Below are 25,510 nucleotides of genomic sequence, written 5' to 3'. Positions count from 1 at the left end.
CGCTGAATGTATCTATAGAAACATATCATTGTACGACATGTAGTTCAGGAGTTATGACGTCAATTACTGAGATGCGTGAAAAACAACTTCATCATGCAAGACATTTTAATTTACGACTTCTTTACTACTAATTCTATCCACAGCAAATTTCGCAGACTGTAGGCACATATACCACTGGTGGTATCTGCAAAATTATTTCATTGAACAGCATATAGTTCAGAAGATACGACCTCACAAACATTGAGCTGTGTGAAGATGAAACTGCAGGATGAAATTCGCTAGAGAAACAGATAAAATATGTGTATAAATTCGTGTAAAATCTGTTAAATATGTGTGAAATATATCTGATATATATTTGAGATGTCCGTACTCGGGCTAATCCGTAGGTAAAAAGCTCATCTTAAACCCCCTGTAACGATTTCAACCAAATTTGGTATACATGATAGTTACAATCTAGAAAATAAATACTATGGTGGTAAGAACCGCTAGCCTCTTATTGGGGTGAGTGTGATAACGCGGGGAGAGATGAGGTTGGAGAAGATGGACCGACAGCGAAGGGGAAGGAGGAGATGGGGGGGGGGGGGGGGAAGTAGGAGATGAACATATAGAAGGAAAGGGGGAAATGGACAGAGAGTGGCGAGATGAGGGGAGAGAAAGGGAAGAGGAAGGGATGCACAGAAGCAAGGGGAGGAAGAGATGGGCAGAAAGAGGGGAAAAATGAGATGAGCAGAGTAAGGGAGAGGAGGAAATGGACAGAGAAAGGGAAAAGTTGGAGCGGGACAGAAAAAGGAAAGAGGACGAGACGAACAGGGTGGGGGGAGAAGTGGATGGACACAGGGGTAGGGGCAGGTGAACTGAAGGGGGGGGAGCAGATAGACAGAGAGAGCGAGAGGAGAAGATGGACAGGAAGAGGAGCAGGAGCAGATGGACAGAGAGTGGTGGGGGTGGGGTGGAGGAGGTGGACAGAACGGATGTGAAGGAGAAGGTGGGCTAATAGAAGACTGGAATAAATACATATCCGGGCAACGCCATGTACTTAAGTACTATGGAAACAATCGGGAAAATCTCGTGCTATTTAATAGATTTTTAATCATTTTGAAATTAACTTAATCCAAAATTCGTTCCTAAGAAGAAAAAGTTGGTAACAGTAGTTACGTTGCTGTATTTAAAATATTTATTGTCGGTTTCCTATGTAATGAAATTTCTAGGTGCACTACTGATAAACCTGGCGAAACCGAATCTTTCGCATACATTTGCCTACATTTCCCACGAGCAGAGATGGTGCCGTTTGTTGCGAGGATATCATGACGATTATTGCCACATCCGATTTGAAATATAAAGTGGTGACGAATCACTTACATACGGCTCTTGGCACCTTGTTTGGCCCAAATATTTCCTAATTAATTTCTGAACCAGTTTGCGACGTTTAATATTATTCCTTATTATCAGAAAATGGCAAGTCCCCCGTCCCTCCATTTCTTTATTTGGTATTCGACGACATAGTAATTAAGTCAGTATACTTTGTTAATTTGACACATCCTTATGTGATCGTAAGCACAAATATCACACTTGTGTTGTTCAGTAAACGTTAGCGAGAGCAGACACACTCTAACTGCACGTATAAAACTCTCACCCATGCTCGAAATCTCTGGTCTACGAAACAGCAACTTTATTCCGAGGTAAATGTTGCTGCCGAAACTTCCAATGCTGTATATTTGACGGATACACTCCATTTTAGCTTGCTGCATCATCTTGATCCTTACCTTTTAATCTAATAATTTATTTATCGAATGCTTCTTTCTGCAGTCATTTTAATAAAGAAGTGGACTATTATACGTTGATAAGAACGCGAAAACGAATGGAATTTTCAGAATCGGTCGACAATTTGTAAGTATACTGCCGTTAACATAATTCAACCGTTGTATCCTTGCTCCACTATTTTGATGTAATACTAGCAGTGTCGTTGTTACAATAATCCTTTCTCATCTCTACTGGTATCAGGCCAATTAATGTCGTCTTCCACCACAGCAATAACAATTGTAATGGTAGAATTTACAGTCGATGCTTTCGCGTAGTTAGGTTTTTTGAATTTTATGTTATATTTACTCCGCTTGTTCAGTATTATAGTATATGATTCACGGAAACAGTGTGAGACCTGATCGAAGCACAGTTTAACACTGAAACGCTCATTGCCTTTGTAAACTGTGAGAAAGTTTTTGACAAAGTAATCCGCAAAAAAGGTACTGAAAATTCTAGTACAAGATCACATGTCAAAACGAATATCCAGACTATTTGCAACATATACACTAAAATTCCAATTACCCCAGAGGGCTCTCTACCTACGTCCTACCCACACGAGGAAGGTCCGCATCAGTACCTCCCCAGAAAGGCTTTACATCCAGGTATTTCCCCTAATTAGCCTCACGTTCAGGAGACCGCCTAAGTGTGGATGTTACCAACTCTCTAACAACGTTGGCGCCAGCGCCTGCAGTCACTCCCTGGGCGCTGGAGGAACTGTTGAAATGGGATTTGATTGGCACCATTGTCCGTGATGGAAGCGTGCTTTAAACGAAGAAGCTGCTTTCACACTGAGCAACGGATGCTTTTCATTGGCCACTGTCTTGTGGATTTTAACTAAACAATTAAAGACAAATGCCATCAAATTGAAGCTAATAGTACAGTGTAACATGTAACACCCTTGGTACATGAGCGACAGATAGGAGAGAGTTCCTGATAGTGCTTGTAGACAATGAGCGATGTTTAAAGAACGAGATGGATTTGGTGAGTTGTAAATGAAACCACTAAACTCCATATTTTTTTTGGAAAGTTGATGTGTGTGGTTTTGCTCGTCTTTTGATCAATTAAAAAAAATGGCTCCAAGCACTATGGGACTTAACATCTGAAGTCCTCACCACTCACTCTTAATCTCCTCCTTCACTTCTGTTTGTCGATTTCTTCAATCCCCTTTTTCTCACCATATGTTCCTCCCTCCTCCTCCTCCTTATCATATTCTTCTCCCCCTCTCTCTCTCCATCTCTGCCTCACCCACTTCCATATGCAACTACTTACACCCTTCTAAACTGCCACCTACCTCGAGTATCTCCCCCTCCTACTCTCTCACTGCATTTTTCCTTTTCCCCTCACTCTGTCCATCTGCTCCTCTATCCATCTCAATCTGTAACCTGCTATGCTCATTGGCATGTGTGCCCCTCCAAGACAGTGAATAAAGCAGGCCCATACTACTCTCACAACATACCTACCACGCAGGTCAGGCTGCACATCAGAGGCTTCAAAATCATTTATTTGCCCCTAATGTACAGGCCGCTGTGAAAAGAGAATCATAAGGCAGGCTAATACTACTCCAACACAATACACCTGTCATGTGATCTTGTACTAGAATTTTAAGCATATCGTTCCACCAGGAAGGAGGTATACGGCCCGTGTTGTCTGTAGTTCAATACTGCGGTTCGATCACGTTCCCATTGTTACTTTGTGCCTGGAAGGGCTTTCAACAAGGGAAATGGCTAGGCGTCTCGGAGTGAACCAAGGCGATGTTGTTCGGACATTGAGGAAATACCGAGAGACAGGAACTGTCGATGGCATGCCTCGCTCAGGCCGCCCAAGGGCTACTACTGCAATGGATGACCGCTACCTACTGATTATGGCTCGGAGGAACCCTGACCGCCACGCCACCATATTGAATAATGCTTTTCGTGCAGCCACAGGTCGTCCTGTTACGATTCAAACGGTGCGCAATAGGCTGCACGATGCGCAGCTTCACTCCCGGCGTCCGTGGCGAGGTCCATCTTTGCAATCACGACACCATGCAGCGTGGTACAAATGGACCGATCAGGATTGGCATCACATTCTCTTCACCTTCGAGTGTAGCATATGCCTTCAACCAGAAAATCGTCGGAGACGTGTTTGAAGGCAACCCGATCAGGCTGAACGCCTAAGACACACTGTCCAGCGAGTCCAGCAAGATGGAGGTTCCCTTCTGTTTTGGAGTGGCATTATGTGGGGCCGACGAACGCCGCTGGTCGTCATGGAATGCACCGTAATGGCTGTGCGATACGTGAATGCCATCCTCCGACCGATAGTACAACCATATCGGCACCATATTGGCGAGCCATTCATCTTCATGGACGACAATTCGCGCCCCCATCGTGCACATCTTGTGAATGACTTCCTTCAGGATAACGACTAGAGTGGCCAGCATGTTCTGCAGACATGAACCCTATCGAACATGCCTGGGATAGAATGAAAAGGGCTGTTTATGGACGACGTGACCCAACAACCACTCTGTGGAATCTACACCGAATGGCCGTTGAGGAGTGGGGCAATCTGGACCAACAGTGCCTCGATGAACTTGTGGTTAGTATGCCCCGACGGATACAGGCACGTATCAATGCAAGAGGACGTGCTACTGGGTATTAGAGGTACCGGTGTGTACAGCAATCTGGACCACCACCTCTGAAGGTCTCGCTGTGTGGTGGTACAGCATGCAATGTGTGGTTCTCATGAGCAATAATGAGGGCGGAAATGATTTTTATGTTGATCTCTATTCCAATTGTCTGTATAGGTTACGGAACCCTCGGAACCGAGGTGATGCAAAACCTTAAAACTTATCAAATGAAATGATCATTTAAGGGAAGCTTTCTGTGTTTGTGATGCTACACCTTCTCCATTACTTTCAACAGATAAATGTTGTTATCACCCATTCTTGATGGTGTATTTGCTGCTCGTAGGACACATAATGAATCAGACATAGTTAGGATGTTACTTAATCCAAGTGGCTGGTCGGACTGGAGACGATGGATCATCTGTAAACAATGGTGATATCTGAGAGAGGGTGTGACCGGCGTGCTGAGACGCTGCCTACACTGTGGTGTGGCTGCCTGTGTGCCGCAGGTCGACGCAGCCGCTGCTGGTGGGCCGCGTGGTGAAGGTGTTCTCGCCGGGCGCGCGTCCGCCGGTGGCCGAGGAGTACGGCTTCGCGGCGGCGCTGGTGGCCAACGTGCTGGTGCGCATCTTCTGCTGGCACCACAACTCCAAGGAGGCGCAGCTCGTCGGCATGCGCGTCCGCGTCGCCTGCTGCAGTCTCATCTACCGCAAGGTGAGCCCTCTGCTTCCTCTTCGCTGCGGCAGCGGTTGTAAATCTGTGAGATCAGTTTGCTCTGGGAAGCCGTCGATTGCTTCTTTTCTGCACCGACCGTCTATAATCCCTACCGGCAAGAGAAACATCTGTGACAAACTAAAATGGTGAAATTCCCTTGTAGCTAATGCTGGGAGAAAAATATCTTATTAACAGTTTTGTAAAACACTCCTCTAGCGCCGCTCGCTCTTGCTAAAACAGAAAGCTGCCCTACAGCTTTCTGTTGTGATCGTGGAACAGAGGTCAGCTTCCTCTCGTGCTTGCAGATGTAACTAGGGTCTTCCACATGTCGTCCCACGCTAAGACCATTGCGCAACAAGATGGCGCATTGTCAGAAGACGGTAGATTTCCGGGTTTCCTGCTGACACAGTTGTGCTGTGGTACTAATAACGAGTGTATTATAATGTGCGAGTTAAATGGCGCGGCAACTGGAAGCTACCTCTAAGGCTGTAGTATGCGGCGCAGTACGGTGCTTGTGGGCAAAACGTCTACATTCCACACAGATTCACTGTGGAATTTTGGTGGTGTATGGACCGAATGCAACGATTCAGCAGAAGTGGAATTGTGCCAACAGTACAACCGAGACCTAACAGATATAGGTGATGTTGATAAAGGAGTACAGATCTTACATCATGCGATTTCCGTCTTTACAGCAAGCTGAAAGAACATCTGAGAGCAAAAAAATTTCCAACTATGCGGACTTTCACTCTAAGGCTCTCGAATGGCTCCGAGACTAAGGAGCGGATTTCTATCGTCTAGAAATTGAACGATTGATAGAATGTTCCGACCATTATTGGCAGAGACTTGGTGACTATGCTGAAAAATAGTGCTGTACCGGGTGATCAAAAAGTCAGTATAAATTTGAAAACTGAATAAATCACGGAATAATGTAGATAGAGAGGTACAAATTGACACACATGCTTGGAATGACATGGAGTTTTATTAGAACCAAAAACATACAAACGTTCAAAAAATGTCCGACAGATATGTCTGATCAGAATAGCAATAATTAGCATAACAAAGTAAGACAAAGCAAAGATGGTGTTCTTTACAGGAAATGCTTCATATGTCCACCATCATCCCTCAACAATAGCTGAAGTCGAGGAATAATGTTGTGAACAGCATTGTAAAGCATGTCCGGAGTTATGGTGAGGCATTGGCGTCGGATGTTGTCTTTCAGCATCCCTAGAGATGTCGGTCGATCACGATACACTTGCGACTTCAGGTAACCCCAAAGCCAATAATCGCACGGACTGAGGTCTGGTGACCTGGGAGGCCAAGCATGACGAAAGTGGGGGCTGAGCATACGATCATCACCAAACGACGGGCGCAAGAGGTCTTTCACGCGTCTAGCAATATGGGGTGTTTTTTTTTGGTTCTAATAAAACCCCATGTCATTCCAAGCATGTGTTTCAATTTTTACCTCTCTATCTACATTATTCCGTGGTTTATTAAGTTTTCAAATTTATACTGACTTTTGGATCACCCGGTATATCTGTGTAACTTTAAAGTGTGGTGCAGCATTCAGTAAAAGTCACTTAGCCTGCCATTATAATGTGTAATTTACTTTCTGAAATCCAATCGTATTTCAGCTTGCCCTCTCACTTGATCAACCACATTATAGTCAAGCTGCTATTACAATTTAAGTACAGGTGAGAAGAACTGGAAGCGTAGTTCGACTCAAAGAAACAGATATATCGAATGAAATCTTCTGATAGATACAATAATCTCACTCTATTAACGTGAGTGGCAATGCGTTATTAAGCTGTTCAACTTGTTCAGGTTATTCGACCGGTTGTAGCTGCTCGATTAAGAGGAGAAAAATCACACGCAGTATAAACTGAAATGTACGAGAAAATGAATACGAGCGAGAAATAGATTATGTCAAATGATGCTACGGTGGTAGTAGAACTTTAAGCACTACCTGAGCGACAGCATGGGTGACTTCGATGTTCAGTTGCAGTTGAACTTGCGGAGTATTTTCAATTAAGTTGTTATGGCAGGCAAGCAAATAAGTGCTTACATGATAGGCTCGTTGAAACCGGGAGTCGTCTCTGATCATCTGAAGCTTCAGAACTCCGAAATACTGCTACAATATGGCATCTACACTATTGGAGCATATTGCCCGAGCTTGCTATAGTTGTGGCGGAAACACCCGTTGACTTCTTTCAAAAAGTGAGATTCGCTGCTCGCTTTGGCCGCTATTTAAAACTTCGGCTTCCAAAGAAAACGGTCGACAGCTTGCAGTGACACTACAGGGTATTTATGAAGTTCACGAAACATCAAAAAGAATTACAGTACAGATAAATGGCCAAATACAACGTAACAAATGATGGAGTACGTGGAAAAAAAACTCACAAAGCTTTTTTTTTTTACAGTGGTTATAAGTGTTCTATGCGTCCAGCCTTTGTCATGCGGCACACATTTAATCAGTGGTCCAGCATCCGGCCCAGCACTTCAGGAGTGGTGGTAAGAACAGTTGCTGCAATGAAGTGCCACTAGTCGTCGAAGATCTGCGGTAGTAGTGGAATATTAACTCTATCCTTGATGTAACGCAAAAAACCCCAAAGCGTCAAGTCCGGCTACCGTAGGGTCCATTCGAGTAGCGCCAGGTCAGCGGCCGCATCGCGGCTTATCCGGCGACATGGTAACGTCTCATTGACATAACCTTACACACAATCGTGGAAATGCTGACGAGTGTCACCTATTTGAAAGCTGAAATCCCAGCTATCAGTTTTCAAGTCGTGGTATGAGCCACAATTGTAGCATGTCTAGTTTAAGTGATGCCATTGACAGTTGCCTCAGCAAAAAAGAAAAGTGCATAGATTGTCTTTTTGGGCACGCCTCAGAACGCGTTAACTTTCTCGGAATCCCGTTCGACAGTTGCATATCAATCCTCTACCTCCAGAATGTGTGTTGTGTCGACTGAACTACCCCAGAGAGCGACAAATGGCTTCGTCACCGAAGATTAATTTTCTTGCGAAGCCACAATTTTCGAGACATTACGGCATATTTGTACTCTATAATTGTATGGTTTCACTCTTAATCGCTTACGAAGGATTTTCCACACTGCTGGCTGAGAGATGTTGACTTCCGCACTAGCTCGACAGATCGACGTTGAAGCATCACGACCCTCACACGATCCACTGTCTGTTGTGATAAGCCCGGTCGGCCTGAACATTTCACGTCGCACACTCATCCATCCTCCTCGAACTTCCTTTACCACTTCACTATGCTCTTGTGTTCTTGTTTCGTCTTGCGAAACTTTCACGGCAAGCTCGCTACATACTCACCACCAATTAGTAACGGGGAAATTCTAGCAACAAATAGTTTCTCTGCCCGGTTCTCCATCATTTGCAGTAACTACAGTTCGCGGCGCCCCTGTCGGCAATTTTCCTTGCTAACGCGACAGCAAAACACACACACACACACACACACACACATACACACACACACACACACACACACACACACACACACACACACACACACACAAAATAGAGTTTCTACTGTATCAGTCACGTTGTATTTAGTCGTTTCCCTATACCGATTTATGACATTGTTTCGACGACTTAATAATTACCCTGTAACTATGTCTTTTGCAGCAGTTCTGGAAGAAGTAATCTGGGACGTCAGTTGCTAGGTACTGACGTCTCCTAGCGGTCAACAGCACCTTGCAAGCGTATTGGGCTCGTGCAAACATTCAACTTCCTACAAAGGCCTGATTTTAATGGGACTCGCCATCTCGGCGATAATTAGTAACTGTTTAATACAAGTGGCGGTCAAAAAGTTTCCACCCGATGGCCATACGGTTCAGAATTGGTATGCAGTTCAGGTAAAATCACCGTGAGCATTAACGCAATCATTCCGCCGATGCAGCAGGTTGCAGATACCGTTTAGTGTAACATCTTGACATGCTGCATGAAGCAATCCGCAACAGTATGCTGGACATCCTCGTTCGACACGACTTTAAGTGTTCGTAAGAAACGTCTTGCTTACTCGCATGAAGTGCTGAGTGCTATTGACAGGGGATTTTAGATTGTTTCTGTATTTCTGGCTTTCCGGAAGGCTTTTGACACTGTACTACACACGTGGCTTGTAGTGAAATTGTGTGCTTATGGAATATCGTCTCAGTTATGTGACTGGATTCGTGATTTGATGTCAGAGAGATCACAGTTCGTAGCAACTGACGGAAAGTCATCGAGTCAGACAGAAGTGATTTCTGGCGTTCCACAGGATGGTGTTATAGGGCCTTTGCTGTTCCTTATCTATATAAACAGATTTTGGAGAGAATCTGAGCAGCCTTCTTAGCTTGTTTGCAGATGACGCTATCGTTTATCGACTATAAAGTCATCAGATCAAAACAAATTGTAAAACAATGTAGGAAAGGTATCTGTATGGTGAGAAAATTAGCAATTGACCCTAAATAATGAGAAGTATGAGGTCATCCACACGAGTGCTAAACGGAATCCTTTCAACTTCGGTGCCAGGATAAATCAGGCTAATCTACAGACCTTAAATTTAGCTAAATACCTAGGAATTACAATTACGAAGAACTTAAATTGGAAGGAACACACAGAAAATGGTGTGGGGAAGGCTAATCAAAGACTGAATTTTATTGACAGGACGCTTAGAAAATGTAACAGATCTTAAGGAGACTGCCTACACTACGCTTGTCCGTCCTTTTTTGGAATACTGCTGCGCGGTGTGGGATCCTTACCAGACAGGACTGACGGAGTACATCGAAAAAGTTCAAAGAAGAGCGTCACGTTTTGTATTATCGCGAAATAGGGGAGAGAGAGTCACTGAAATGATACAGGATTTGGCGTGGACATCATTAAAACAAAGGCGTTTTTCGTTGCGACGGAATCTTCTCACGAAATTCCAGTCACCAAGTTTGACCTCCGAATGTGAAAATATTTTGTTGATACCGACCTATGTAGGAAGAAACAAATAAGGGAAATCAGAGCTCGTACTGAAAGATGTAGGTGTTCGTTCTTACCGCGCGCTATACGAGATTGGAACAACAGATAAATGTAAAGGTGATTCGATGAACCCTCTGTCAGACACTTAAATGTGATTTGCAGAGTATCCATGCAAATATCGATGTAGATATAGAAACGAACAACAGAACCTGACACATCGGAATTGTACTGGGGCTGGACAAAAATATGAAAAAAACCAAAAACACAGCACATTATCATACATAATACGGTGCAGGAAAACCGTTGGCATTCAAAACAGCTTCCAGTCGTCTCTGAATGCATAAATATAGGCCCTGCATAGTTTTCAAGGAAATCCTATACCAGTGGCTAGTTCAGGTAACGTGATGAGGGTGATAACGATTACGCACTCTTCTCTCCCAAATAGACTGCAGACTTCGAGAGCTGGTAACTTGCAAGATCCCCTGGCTTCTAAACTGATACTGTTATTACTCAGCTTAGCCGCGATTCCGTAGAGGGTGGTATATGTGACGTACAGTATAACTGGTCAGCATTTCCACCCGGAATTTGCTAGTGTTAAGTCGGACCTTCCTTGATCCGCCTTGGTGGGTCGTGTCGTCGGATTTCCTCCTACTTGTGCGCGATGCAGCTCTCGTAAATGTCATCCCGTGCAGATTCTTCATTGGCGCATTGGATGTCTCCGTCGGTGGAAGATTGTTGTTGTTGTTGTGGTCTTCAGTCCTGAGACTAGTTTGATGCAGCTCTCCATGCTACTCTATCCCGTGTAAGCTTCTTCATCTCCCAGTACCTACTGCAACCTACATCCTTCTGAATCTGCTTAGTGTATTTATCTCTTGGTCTCCCTCTACGATTTTTACCCTCCACGCTGCCCTCCAATACTAAATTGGTGATCCCTTGATGCCTCAGAACATGTCCTACCAACCGATCCTTTCTTCCAGTCAAGCTGTGCCACAAACTTCTCTTCTCCCCAATCCTATTCAGTACTTCCTCATTAGTTATGTGATCTACCCATCTAATCTTCATCATTCTTCTGTAGCACCACATTTCAAAAGCTTCTATTCTCTTCTTGTCCAAACTATTTATCGTCCATGTTTCACTTCCATACATGGCTACACTCCATACAAAAACTTTCAAAAATGACTTCCTGACACTTAAATCTATACTCGATGTTAACAAATTTCTCTTCTTCAGAAACGCTTTCCTTGCCATTGCCAGTCTACATTTTATACCCTCTCTACTTCGACCATCATCAGTTATTTTGCTCCCCAAATAGGAAAACTCCTTTACTACTTTAAGTGTCTCATTTCCTAATCTAATTGCCCCAGCATCACCCGACTTAATTCGACTGCATTCCATTATCCTCGTTTTGCTTTTGTTGATGTTCATCTTATATCCTCCTTTCAAGACACTGTCCATTCCGTTCAACTGCTCTTCCAAGTCCTTTGCTGTCTCTGACAGAATTACAATGTCATCGGCGAACCTTAAAGTTTTTATTACTTTTCCATGGATTTTAATACCTACTCCAAATTTTTCTTTTGTTTCCTTCACTGCTTGCTCAATATACAGATTGAATACCATCGGGGAGAGACTACATCCCTGTCTCACTCCCTTCTCAACCACTGCTTCCCTTTCATGTCCCTCGACTCTTATAACTGCCATCTGGTTTCCGTACAAATTGTTAATAGCCTATCGCTCCCAGTATTTTACTCCTGCCACCTTCAGAATTTGAAAGAGAGTATTCCAGACAACATTGTCAAAAGCTTTTTCTAAGTCTACAAATGCTAGAAACGTAGGTTTGCCCTTCCTTAATCTATTTTCTAAGATAAGTCGTAGGGTCAGTATTGCCTCACGTGTTCCAACATTTCTACGGAATCCAAACTGATCTTCCCCGAGGTCGGCTTCTACTAGTTTTTCCATTCGTCTGTAAAGAATTCGCGTTACTATTTTGCGGCCGTGACTTATTGAACTGATAGTTCGGTAGTTTTCACATCTGTCAACACCTGCTTTCTTTGGGATTGGAATTATCTTCTTGAAGTCTGAGGGTATTTCGCCTGTTGCATACATCTTGCTCACCAGATGGTAGAGTTTTGTCAGGATTGGCTCTTCCAAGGCCGTCAGTAGTTCCAATGGAATGTTGTCTACTCCCGGGGCCTTGTTTCGACTCAGGTCTTTCAGTGCTCTGTCAAACTCTTCACGCAGTATCGTATCTCCCATTTCATCTTCATCTACATCCCATTTCCATAATATTGTCCTGAAGTACATCAACCTTGTATAGACCCCTATATACTCCTTCCACCTTTCTGCTTTCCCTTCTTTGCTTAGAATTGGGTTTCCATCTGAGCTCTTGATGTTCATGCAACTGGTTCTCTTATCTCCAAAGGTCTCTCTAATCTTTCTGTAGGCAGCATCTCTCTTACCCCTAGTGATATGCGCCTCTACATCCTTATATTTGTCCTCTAGCCATCCCTGCTTAGCAATTTTGCACTTCCTGTCGATCTCATTTTTGAGACGTTTGTATTCCTTTTTGCCTGCTTCATTTATTGCATTTTTATATTTTCTCCTTTCACCAATTAAATTCAATATATCTTCTGTTACCCAAGTATTTCTACTAGCCCTCGTCTTTTTACCTACTTGATCCTCTGCTGCCTTCACTATTTCATCCCTCAGAGCTACCCATTCTTCTTCTACTGTATTTCTTTCCCCCATTCGTGACAATTGTTCCCTTATGCTCTCCCAGAAACTCTGTACTACCTCTGGTTCTTTCAGTTTATCCAGGTCCCATCTCCTTAAATTCCCAACTTTTTGCAGTTTCTTCAGTTTTAATCTACAGTTCATAACCAATAGATTGTGGTCAGAGTCCACATCTGCCCCTGGAAGTGTCTTACAATTTAAACCCTGGTTCCTAAATCTCTGTCTTACCATTATATAATCTATCTGATACCTTCTGGTATCCCCAGGATTCTTCCATGTATACAACCTTCATTTATGATTCTTGAACCAAGTGTTGGCTATGATTAACTTATGCTCTGTGCATAATTCTACCAGGCAGCTTCCTCTTTCATTTCTTAGCCCCAATCCATATTCACCTTCTACATTTCCTTCTCTCCCTTTTCCTACTACCGAATTCCAGTCACCCATGACTATTAAATTTTTGTCACCCTTCACTATCTGAATAATTTCTTTTATTTCATCATACATTTCTTCAATTTCTTCGTCATCTGCGGAGCTAGTTGGCATATAAACTTGTACTACTGTAGTAGGTGTGGGCTTCGTGTCTATCTTGGCCACAATAATGCGTTTACTGTGTTGTTTGTAGTAGCTTACCCGCACGCCTATTTTTTATTCATTATTATACCTACTCCTGCATTACCTCTATTTGATTTTGTATTTATAACCCTGTATTCACCTGACCAAAAGTCTTGTTCCTCCTGCCACCGAACTTCACTAATTCCCACTATATCTAACTTTAACCTATCCATTTCCCTTTTTAAATTTTCTAACCTATCTGCCCGATTAAGGGATCTGACATTCCACGCTCCGACCCGTAGAACGCTAGTTTTCTTTTTCCTGATAACGACATCCTCTTCAGTAGTCCCCGCCCGGAGATCCGAAAGTGGGACTATTTTACCTCCGGAATATTTTACCCAAGAGGACGCCATTATCATTTAACCATACAGTAAAGCTGCATGCCCTCGTGAAAAATTACGGCCGTAACTTCCCCTTGCTTTCAGCCGTTCGCAGTACCAGCACAGCAAGGCCGTTTTGGTTAGTGTTACAAGGCCAGATCAGTCAATCATCCAGACTGTTGCGCTTGCAACTACTGAAAAGGCTGCTGCCCCTCTTCAGGAACCACACGTTTGTCTGGTCTCTCAACAGATACCCCTCCGTTGTGATTGCACCTACGGTACGGCTATCTGTATCGCTGAGGCACGCAAGCCTCCACACCAACGGCAAGATCCATGGTTCAGGGGGGGGGGGGGGGGTGGAAGATAATTATCTGAAATTGCTGTCGATCAACTTTGGGGTATCTATTTACTCGAAATTAACATTCAGAATGCCCTATTATCACTTTTATTCCTATTAGATCAATAATGAAACACTCATGTCACAAACTACTCGTAACCGAGAGCATGGCTACCATCGAACAAGACAGGAAGAGCTCCTCACGCCGACTGCCGACTTCGGCGCGCAGTCCGTATCTCTTACTAGTTTCGTCACAGTTCGTGGATTTCCGATCAAGTTCGTACTTACTAAGATATGCATTTGTTAATGAATGGGTGTGAATTTTAGCGAGGCAAAAATTATGATAATTAGTTTTAAACATCCAGAGGCTCCTCCTAGTATTCATGACGTCATAAATGATTTTAATTATTAAATATAAATAAACAAAATAGGTGCCTTTGGCGCCAAGATAGCGGTACTTCCCGTCATGTATATTTCCCAGGCTGACTCTTGTTGCTACGGCCAGCGCCGAGCCCCACCCCACTACACGCGACATATGATCGCTAGCCAGCCAGCGTGGGAAATGCTCTCCGACTCATGGCCGGCTACGGACTACAGCACTTCCCAACTATCGTGAATACATCAATAAGAGACAATAATTTATTAAAACTGGTATAAATGTCTTCCTCACGTAAGAGGCACCTTACAGGCTGTGGTGGCCAGGGGTGATACGTCAATCCATCCCCGTCCTCACAAAATCACTTCTGGACTATGCGAGCTGTGTGAACAGGGGGCGTGCGCCTTGGAACACAGCACCACCATTGCGGAACAAATATTGTACCATGGGATGGATCTGACCAGGCAAAATGGTCACATAATCCTTGGTAGTAAGGCGACTTTGCAGAGTAACCATGAGGCCCATGGAAAGCCACGATATGGCTGCCCAAATCATCACCGAAGACGGCCGCTGTGGCCGAGCGGTTCTAGGCGCTTCAGTCCGGAACCGCGGAACTGCTATGGTGTCAGGTTCGAATCCTGCCTTGGGCATGGATGTATTTGATGTCCTTAGGTTAGTTAGGTTTAAGTAGTTCTATGTGTAGCGGACTGATGACCTCAGACGTTAAGTCCCATAGTGCTTAGAGCCAATTCATTTTTTCATCACCGAACCCCCGGCATGTTTCACCCTTTCGACTTAAATTCGGCCAGAGGCTGGAACGGTGTGAACCGAGACTCATCCGACCACATCACTATATCCATAGTCCATATTTTATAGCTTCGGCACCACGATTTCCTTTTACGGACATTTTCTGCACTGATTAGTGTTTTTGGAATTCAAGCTCACCCTGTTTATGGAGTGGCATTCTTGTTTTCGTGCTGATAGGGTTCGCGAATAAGACATTCAGTTCTGCGCTGACTTTTGCACCTAACTTCGTTCTACACTATTGGCCATTAAAATTGCTACACGACGAAGATGACGTGCTACAGACGCGAAATTTAACCGACAGGAAGAAGATGCTGCGATATGCAAATGATTAGCTTTTCAGAGCATTAACTCAAGGTTGGCGCCGGTCGCGACACCTACAACTTGCTGACATAAGGAAAGTTTCCAGCCGATTTCTCATACACAAACAGCAGTTGACCGGCGTTGCCTGGTGAAACGTTGTTGTGATGCCTCGTGTAAGGAGGAGAAATGCGTACCATCAAGTTTACGACTTTGATAAAAGTCAGATTGTAGCCTATCGCGATTGCGGATAATCGTATCGCGACATTGCTGCTCGCGTTGGTCGAGATCCAATGAGTGTTAGCATAATATGGAATCGGTGGGTTCAGGAGGGTAATACGGAACGCCGCGCTGGATCTCAACGGCCTCGTATCACTAGGAGTCGAGATGACAGGCATCTTATCCGCATGGCTCTCACGGATAGAGCACCCACGTCTCTACCCCTGAGTCAACAGATGGGGACGTTTGCAAGACAACAACCATCTGCACGAACAGTTCGACGACGTTTGCAGCAGCATGGACTATCAGCTCGGAGACCATGGCTGCGGTTACCCTTGACGCTGCATCACAGATAGGAGCGCCTGCGACGGTGTACTCAACGACGAACCTGGGTGCACGAATGGCAAAACGTCATTTTTTCAGATGAATCCAGGTTCTGTTTACAGCATCATGATGGTCGCATCCGTGTTTGGCGACATCGTGGTGAACGCACATTGGAAGCGTGTATTCGTCATCGCCATACTGGCGTGATGGTATGGGATGCCATTGGTTACACGTCTCGGTCACCTCTTGTTCGCATTGATCGCACTTTGAACAGTGGACGGTAAATTTCAGATATGTTACGACCCGTGGCTCTACCCTTCATTCGATCCCAGCGAAACCCTACATTTCAGCAGGATAATACACTACCGCATGTTGCTGGTCCTGTACGGGCCTTTCTGGATACAGAAAATGTTCGACTGCTGCCCTGGCCAGCACATTCTCCAGATCTTCCACCAACTGAAAACGTCTGTTCAATGGTGGCCGAGCAATTGGCTCGTCACAATACGCCAGCCACTACTCTTGATGAACTGTGGTATCGTGTTGAAGCTGCATGGGCAGCTGTACCTAAACACGCCATCCAAGCTCTGTTTGACTCAATGCCCAGTCTTATCAAGGCCGTTATTGCGGCCAGAGGTGGTTGTTCTGGGTACTGATTTCTGAGGATCTACGCACCCAAAGTGCGTGAAAATGTAATCACATGTCAGTTCTTGTATAATATATTTGTCCAATGAATGCCCGTTTATCATCTGCATTTCTTCTTGGTGTAGCAATTTTAATGGCGAGTAGTGTATTTTTGGTCACAATGGTCTTCAACGACGGTCTGGTACAGTCACTCAAAACATACTTTCGTATCCCTTGTGACTTAGCGGATGACGCTTTTCCGCCTTCCCTGTGTGCAGTATAAATCTTCGATGTGGTGCCTCTTCAAACGCCAGGCACGTCGGCTCCCTTTGTTACGGAAGCACTCGTCATACTGGCACTAACAATCTTCCCACGCTCGAATTCACTTAGCTCCGCCATGATGCACTCACTACGACGCAGAACTCTGTTCTGACCACGACGGACACTTGCAACGTATCGGAGGCATTGCCTACTTGCTGCTTGTGTTCAAATATAACAGCGCAACCTGCAGCCTTGACTAGCATCTACATTTATGTTGAAGCCTGAAATTCTCGCGTTGTCATCATTTTGAGCTAAATACAGTAAAATAATAAAACGGGAAAAACTCCACCTATAGTTAGAATCATTTACTCACTGGTAAAACGTATTTCAAAACTTCTGCGCATAACTCATCCATCTGGACGCTACACAATAGCCGTTTGTTGGATAGTATGGCCGAATGAAAGTGGGGAGAGTTGTTCCGCAAGAGTGAAAGTGGAACGATGGTCGGCGGAAACGAGATTGTACCGTCAAACGTTTGCGTGGCCTGCGATTCAAGTCTTCTTGCTTAGAGATTTTCCGTTACAGGACATATGAAGGTCGTGGCACATCAGCAGTGATGTGCAGTGAAGCATTCGTACCTTTACTGATATTTACTAAACTTTGTTAAAGGTTCCAGTTCCACGACAAGATGGCGACTGTTAATGAACCACTGTTCTTTCTTTTAAAACACGCTCAGTGCTCACCGGAGCAACTTCAACAATCATCGAATATAAGCGACACCGCCGAGCACTGGTGACAAGTAGTGTAACGAAATCGTCAGGTTTTCTCTCCTACTCACGTGTCCCAGGCTCCGATTGTTGCAGACCTGCTGAACATTGAAGAAAAGCGTTCATATTTTAACGGATGCAGTCGTTTTCTGAAAACTGAAACCAGGGGAACTTTCGGAGTAAAAATGGTAGGAATTTAGTTCGGTACTTGAGGAATTAACTGAGCTCAGTCCTCACTCGCACCGCAACCGGGAACACTTTAATTCACTCTGTTACACCCGCGTCTGTTGCGTTCATCAAATGCTCGTGGCATCAGACAGCACCCCATATACCGGATGCGGGTCGCTGTTATGTCGTGGTTTGCTTGGATGCAGCAATTATACAGCCTCGTCACGGAGCTAAATAGGTTTAGAAAACATCTATGGCCAAATGATGACAACAACGGTTAGCAACAGTTGATAGTAGTATGAAGGTGGTCCGTGGCAATAGCTCACTTGCACTGATCTGACTTTGCCTTTGGTCTAGTCTTGAATTTAGTGAACGGTAATCGGGATCTCTTGTAGAACGTCCAGTTTGGCTCCTCTTGGCAGTGACTGTAGACACGATACATACACTGTCTTAAGGTACTTTTGATATGGTGTTGATACAATTTTCTGAGTGGAACCTTGTGTCGGCTTACATCCACTTTTAGCGGTTGGATGTCCGTTTGAGAACTACTTGCGTGACGTCAGGCAGTTGCATAAAATAGTCCTTGCTGTGTGGCGCCCTCTCTGGATGCTAGACTTAAATCAGTTACACATGGGCTGCATGCAGTTGGGCGCTCTTCTGTGTATGGTTGTGTTCCGTATCTTCCGGAGGAAACAGAAAACTCTTAAAAACTAAAACGAGGTAAATTAATTTGCTTAACTCAGGTACTACAGGAGGCGGTCAAAAAGTTTCCGTTTGAGGGCTTTGCTGCAGCGTATGTCCAACGTAGCGTTACTTCGACGCGGGTATATAAGCAGCGAACAAGGGATTCGTGTGGCATATGTGTCTTTTCCACGTACGCGCTACACCGATGACGGTATATAAGCACCGATAATGATACAAGGGATCAGTGTGGCATTTGTGTCTTTCCGACGTATGAGCGGTAAATGCGGAAAAGTGAACTATGACGACGTTAGTACCACGTGTGTCCCAACAGGACCAACGTCCTATTATTATTTTCTTGGTTGTGGAAGGACAAACGCCGATAGACATCCATCGGAGAATGAAAAACGTGTGTGCAGCAGCATGCTTTTCGAAATCCACCATTGTGGAGTGGTGCGCCAAGTTCGGTGTTGATCGCAGTGAGCCCCATCCATTACGGTCTAACTCAGGTGGGAAGCATTCGAGCACCTGCCCTACAGTCGCGATCTCACCCCAAGTGATTAACCCCTCAAATAGTCGACGTTTCCTGTTGGACAAAGATGTCCAGAAGGCAGTTACGGTCTTCTCCGAGCAGCGGGACTCAGTGTCTACCAAACGGTTATATTCAGCCTGGTGCGTCGGTTGCCTCAGTGCTCACGGCGATTTTGCCTGATTGGCATACCGGCTCTGGACTACAAGGCTTTCGAACTGAAACTTTTTGATCATCCCTTATAACAAATGTACAGTGTACGTCCTTATAAGTACCTCAGGAATCTGTAGAAAAATCTTAGAGAATTGTCCTTTTCTAAACGGTCCATTGATCTCTAATCCACTATGCAAGTCGACTTGCATCTATAACTGCACCTTCTAATGACGAATGTTGATGCTGACCTGCCTTCAATTTGCCAACGATCCCCATCACAGTTCGTCCGTAGTTTGACGTCATTCTAAGTACTGTTTAGTGCAATAGTCTTCCGCAGCGCCAACTACCGTCCTGCTCCTAAGTGGGCAGCCAACAAATAACGCAAACTAACTGCGGCTGTGCAATTTGTTCTTCTTATTCGCTGCCTACCTTAGTTCCTTTATTTGCCGTTACCGTCCTCCTTTTTACATTGGTCTGTGAAGAACCTTTAGGAACTATTTATTTTATTTTATTAGCAGTCCTTTATCTATGAGTATTTCTCACTTATCTGACATTTTTCACTATGCTAAGCGTGATATCCTAACGCAACAGCTAAAATATTGTAGAGTAGTAGATCCAGCAGGTTCATGTTTTTTATCTTATCTGAATAACATACGGCAGAGTGTATCAGTTCCATGCTGAACACACAGCGATAAGTTCTCGGAATGAATTTGACGTAATGGGACATGGTGTACCACAGGATTACAGGATTCAGTTTAACGTACTTTGTTGTTCTTGATATTCGAAAATGATATTTCGCTTGGCTTATATGAGATATAGAATTGGTCCTTTTTGAGGATTACACATACTGCATATAGACTCAAAAGGAGTACCAATCCTCTTCATAAAATACAGTTAACGAAATGTTTGAAAACGTCATCACTTGGTTGTTTCAACAAGGTTCATGTCACTGCCCAATTTTTTGGGATTACACATCGATCTCAATTTTTAATATAAATCTCACTCCACAATTCATAAATCTCCTCAGATCAACAACATGTTTAGTGCGCATCATTGAACCCATAGGTGATATAAATATGAAGAACGTATTTCACTCTGCGTATTTACTTTTACTTTTGAATACGAATTTATTTGGGTTGAATTCAGCATATGGGGATAAGATTGTTAGAGTACTAAAAACATTGTAGTTGTATCTGAGGTTAGCCCTAGAGCTTCCTGCAGAGCCCTGCTCAAAATACTTGGTGTTTTGACAACTGTTTCGCAATACGTGCAGTAATTAATGTCTTTGGTTGATACCAATTTTCATGTTTGTTAAATAGTGCAAGGCAGGAATATAATACTTGAACCAAAGACAACCGCTATAAAGACTTCAGTTGCTCAACATTAATGTAGGAAGGAGTTAGATACATGGGTATAAAAGTGTTCAACAACCTATCAAGGCATGCTAAATCTTTCGTGGGTAATTTTGAAGAACTGAAGTAAATAACTTTAAACTGTTTGGTTCTTTCTACTCTGCTGAAAGATACATTCACCTCTAATGAATTTTGTTTGAGTTTCTTTGATGTTTTATTTTTTGTGTGTATGCTGACTGTTTCTCATACCACTCTAAACTTGTTCACCTTATTTTGTATTTCACACTGATAAGGAAAAATTAAATGTTTTACCATGGCTAATATTCTATTGTTAAAAACCATTTTGAGCGAGATGGCATTTTTGCCTAAACATTCCATTATTTTAGTCTTATGACTTGATGCTTTCATATTATATTCAGTAAAAATTTTGTTTTAAAAAGCGAGTTAAGATCATCCACATAAAGAAGCCAGATCAGTAGTGAAGAGGCAATCAGCTGAACCGTTTTGTTAATTGTAAAATCATACACACATACAACATCAACAATATAGTTCTTGAATAATGTTGGATATAAATTGCATCTTTACTTCACACTTTTGTTTACTGGCATGCAGTCATAATTGTTCATCATTGTTCCATACAGTTGTCATCTTTTCATAGTTCAACTGTTATGCTAATGCCTAATTTGTTTCCTACATGTCTCGTTGTATTCCATACTTTCTCCCCAACAACAGTGTCAAACAGTTCTCAAACACAACTAAAAGTAAGTGCATTTCTTGATGAAATTACCTTCAGTTTTCAATGAACTGAAGTAAAACGATTTTTTAAAATCAGTTTGTTCTCAAAGTATATATTCTATCTGATGTGTGTATGGTGTCTGTTCTTTCGGGCATTTTCAAAAGAACAGGCACTACGCATTCACATAATTGATTCGCCTCAATGGGCAACGAATCCACAACGTTCAAGACGGATGCAAACACATTTACTTTCCACCTACAGTAGGGATGTAAAATTAGTGAGCATGGATCACACAAACAGGGACTGTGGATGGGTGGCGCTAGGAGGAAGTGTGGGTCAAATGGGAAGAGCGCCGAGATGGTCGGCGCATTTGCTATAAACACAGCGTCTGGATGGTGCAGTGGTTAATATAAGAGCCTAGTAAGGAGGAGACCCTGGGTTCGAGTTCTGGTCTGGAACAAATTTTCACTTGTCGTCGCTGATTCTACACAAAGTCATCAAGCAGATGATATCATTAGTTCATTCCCTTTCCATCCTCTTCCTTTCCTTTCTGCCCCTCCACCTTCAATTTACATAATACATATCTTCTATTATGTTCACTCTGCCGTTAAGAACTGCAGTGCATAATTTGTGACGAACATTATGTCAACTTGTACCTTTTCAGTTATCGAAATTAGTAATTCGGTCTTTTTACTAATTTCTTGGCATAATTTTCATATTCTTTCACATAGTGTGAAGGCGTCATATTCCATCACGCGAAAGTTTACCTCCATATTAAATTAATTCTGCATTAATATAGTCTAAGCCTGTGGTTTTCCCATTTTTCATAACTGTCAATGCTGTCGCCAACTCTTCCATAGTCACATCATCTTGCCCTTTATACCATTTTCTGAATTACACTGACTGAAAAAAATCGCAACACCAAAAAACAATTAATGCAGAGTAATGAAAAATCAGGAATACGTTTGTCTATGTAATATACGCAAGTGATTAAAATTGCAAGCGTGAAATAAGCCATTTGAAAACATGAAATTCTGGTACGTTAAAAACCGTTGAAACCGCCAGAATGTTGAATGGAAGCATGTAAATGAGCATGCATTCAACATACTGATTGTTACACCGGCCAAGGCAATATGTCGACACTCTGTAGAGCATGTTGGGTTACAACAGCGGTAAGTGGGCGAGCGTTATCGTGTTGGGAGGCAGCCCACGGAATGCTGTTCATGAATGGCAGCACAACACGTCGAATCACCAGACTGAAGTTCAAATTTGCAGGCAGAGTGCGTGGGATAACCACGATGGTGCTCCACCCCTGACCATAACTCGAGATATGGGTCCAGTCTGTCCAACAATCAGAGAGGTTTGCAAGTCTTCAACTGACCTCCTCCTAACCAACACATGGCTATCACTGTCACAGTGGCAACCAGCTTCCATCAGAAAACACAACAGACCTCCATCCTGCCCTTCAGTGAGCTCCCGCTTGATACCACTGAAGTCACAAATGGCGGTAGCTTGGTGTCTGTGGAATGCACGCTAGAGGGCTACTGGCTCGGGGCTGTAACCGATTTGTAACATTACGTTTGATACATTGTGAGAGTGAACAGTGATCAATGTGTTACAAATATTTACCATCAAAATCAGTCTTGATCACAATTTATTTATTGCGGTGACCGGTTTCGACCACTACAGACTTACAAGTCGTATACAAAGCTTTAATTAGAGGGCTACATACATTAAAAATACATAAAGTTATAAAGCTATAAAACTATGAATTATCAATGAGTAAGAACCTCCTTCTGGTGGTAAATCACTACTGCAGAAACCAGTGCACGTCTTACTATATATAATGGAGACCCCGCCCACCTCTGACGGAATGATGTCATTACTAACCAATGGGTTATAGGTCGAATAACAATGTAAAATTTCTTAGTTAAAAGAACATTGTCAAGAAGGGAAAATAAACACATACTAAACTTAGCTTGTTCAACAGCTATTATCAAGAAGCGTTAAAAATATTTAAATATGTAGGGTAAATGAACTTCGTGAACCATTTGGAACCACTGGTTGCCATGGTAAAGTTGGACGCCGATCCAAAAATGTGGCAGCAGGCTTCTTTCCACTGAAGTTGTTGTAAAGTCGATAGGCAAACTAATGGTTGCCATGGTCAGGATAAACGCCAGTCCAAAGATGTGGCAGCAGGCTTCTTTCTAACGAAGTTGTTGCGAAAGTGGAATGGCAAAGACTGTCACGTCAGACGATGTAGTGACAAGCAGCAACTGCCTTTATTGAAACGATTTTCAATAAGTAGCTGCAATAATCGTTAACTGACATGTGTAGTACATGCTGCACTGATTCAATTTACTGGCGTAATAAGAGACTTCCATTTACATATATTACATAATAATTCTTACATATTAATATTAAGAAGGAAATAAAAAGAATCGAGAGGGCGCAGTTGTTGAGCATATTTATGAAATATTGTCTATGAAGTTCATATATAGATTCCATTTTTTGTCTTCCCCTTTCTTTCTCTTGTAGGTCTGAAGATGACCACAGAAGTGGTCGAAACCGGTCACCGCAATAAATATATTGTGATCAAGACTGATTCTGATAGCAAAAAAAAAAAAAAAAAAAAAAAAAAAAAAGATTTGTAACAGTTCGTTGTGTCACTATGGTGCCATCTGCTGCTCCATGTACTGTACGATTCGTCAAAGCCATACATCGAACCCGATGGTCTTCTCTCCCGGTAGAGTCACGTGGCCGTTCGGAGCCCGGTCTTCTTGCGACCGTAGATTCTCGTGATCGCCGCTACCAGTAATCATGTACAATGGCTACATTCCTGCCGTCTCTTCTTGCAATATAGTGAAAGTAACACGCAGCTTCTAGTAGCGCTTTTACACGGCCTCTTTGAACTCAGTGAGCTATTGATAAATGGCGTCTTTGCCGGCTTAAAGGTATTCTTGACTAACGTCAACTCACCAAGCCCATCTCAAAGGTAGCTAACGCTGATGAGCCTTACAGTTTGTATTACAAGCCAACCTGATTTGCATCCTTTTATTAGTGCTACTAACGTCACAGCTGCAAAATACTAACACGAATTATTTACAGACGAATTGAAAAACTGGTAGAAGCCGACCTCGGCGAAGATCAGTTTGGATTCCGCAGAAATGTTGGACCATGTGAGGCAATACTGATCCTACGACTTACCTTAGAGAATAGGTTAAGGAAAGACAAACATACATTTCTAGCATTTGTAGACTTAGAGAAAGCTTTTGACAGTGTTGATTGAATACTCTCTTTCAAATTCTGAAGGTGGCAGGGGTAAAATACAGGGAGCGAAAGGCTATTTACAATTTGTACAGAAACCAGATGGCAGTTATAGGAGTCGAGGGGCATGAAAGAGAAGCAGTGGTTGGGAAGGGAGCGAGACAGGTTTGTAGCCTATCCCCGATGTTATTCAATCTGTATATTGAGCAAGCAGTGAAGGAAACAAAAGAAAAATTCGGAGTAGGTATTAAAATCCATGGAGAAGAAATAAAAACTTTGATGTTCGCCGATGACATTGTAATTCTGTCAGAGACAGCAAAGGACCTGGAAGGGCAGCTGAACGGAATGGACAGTGTCCTAAAAGGAGGATATAAGATGAACATCAACAAAAGCAAAACGAGGGTAATGGAATGTAGTCGAATTAAATCGGGTGGTGCTGTGGGAATTAGATTAGGAAATGAGACGCTTAAAGTAGTAAATAAGTTTCGCTATTTGTGGAGCAAAATAACTCATGATGGTCAAAGTAGAGAGGATATAAAATGTAGACTGACAATGGCAAGGAAAGCGTTTCTGAAGAAGAGAAATTTGTTAACATCGAGTGTATATTTAAGTTTCAGGAAGTCGTTTCTGAAAGTATTTGTATGGAGTGCAGCCATGTACGGAAGTGAAACGTGGACGATAAATAGTATGGACAAGAAGAGAATAGAAGCTTTCGTAATGTGATGCTACAGAAGAATGCTGAAGATTAGGTGGGTAGATCACTTGATTAATGAGGAGGTATTGAACAGAATTGGGGAGAAGAGGAGCTTGTGGCACAACTTGACTGGAAGATGGACCAGTTGGTAGGACATGTTCTGAGGCATCAAGGGA

The 25,510-nt window shown here is 43.2% G+C and overlaps 1 protein-coding gene across 1 annotated transcript in view; it reads left to right on the top strand.

Moving 5' to 3' along the window:
• LOC124775110 (ATP-binding cassette sub-family C member 4-like) overlaps nucleotides 1-25,510 on the top strand; it is a 365,777-nt gene that overhangs the window by 79,533 nt on the left and 260,734 nt on the right. The window contains exon 4 of the mRNA XM_047249941.1: nucleotides 4,912-5,116. Within this exon, the coding sequence (XP_047105897.1) occupies nucleotides 4,912-5,116 (205 nt within the window). The remainder of the gene's footprint in view (nucleotides 1-4,911; nucleotides 5,117-25,510) is intronic.

This window comes from Schistocerca piceifrons, chromosome 2 (genome assembly GCF_021461385.2).
Source record: "Schistocerca piceifrons isolate TAMUIC-IGC-003096 chromosome 2, iqSchPice1.1, whole genome shotgun sequence".
Classification (NCBI taxonomy): Eukaryota; Metazoa; Arthropoda; class Insecta; order Orthoptera; family Acrididae; genus Schistocerca; species Schistocerca piceifrons.
Note: the sequence above shows the minus strand (reverse complement) of the source record. Positions and strands in the feature narration are given on the sequence as shown.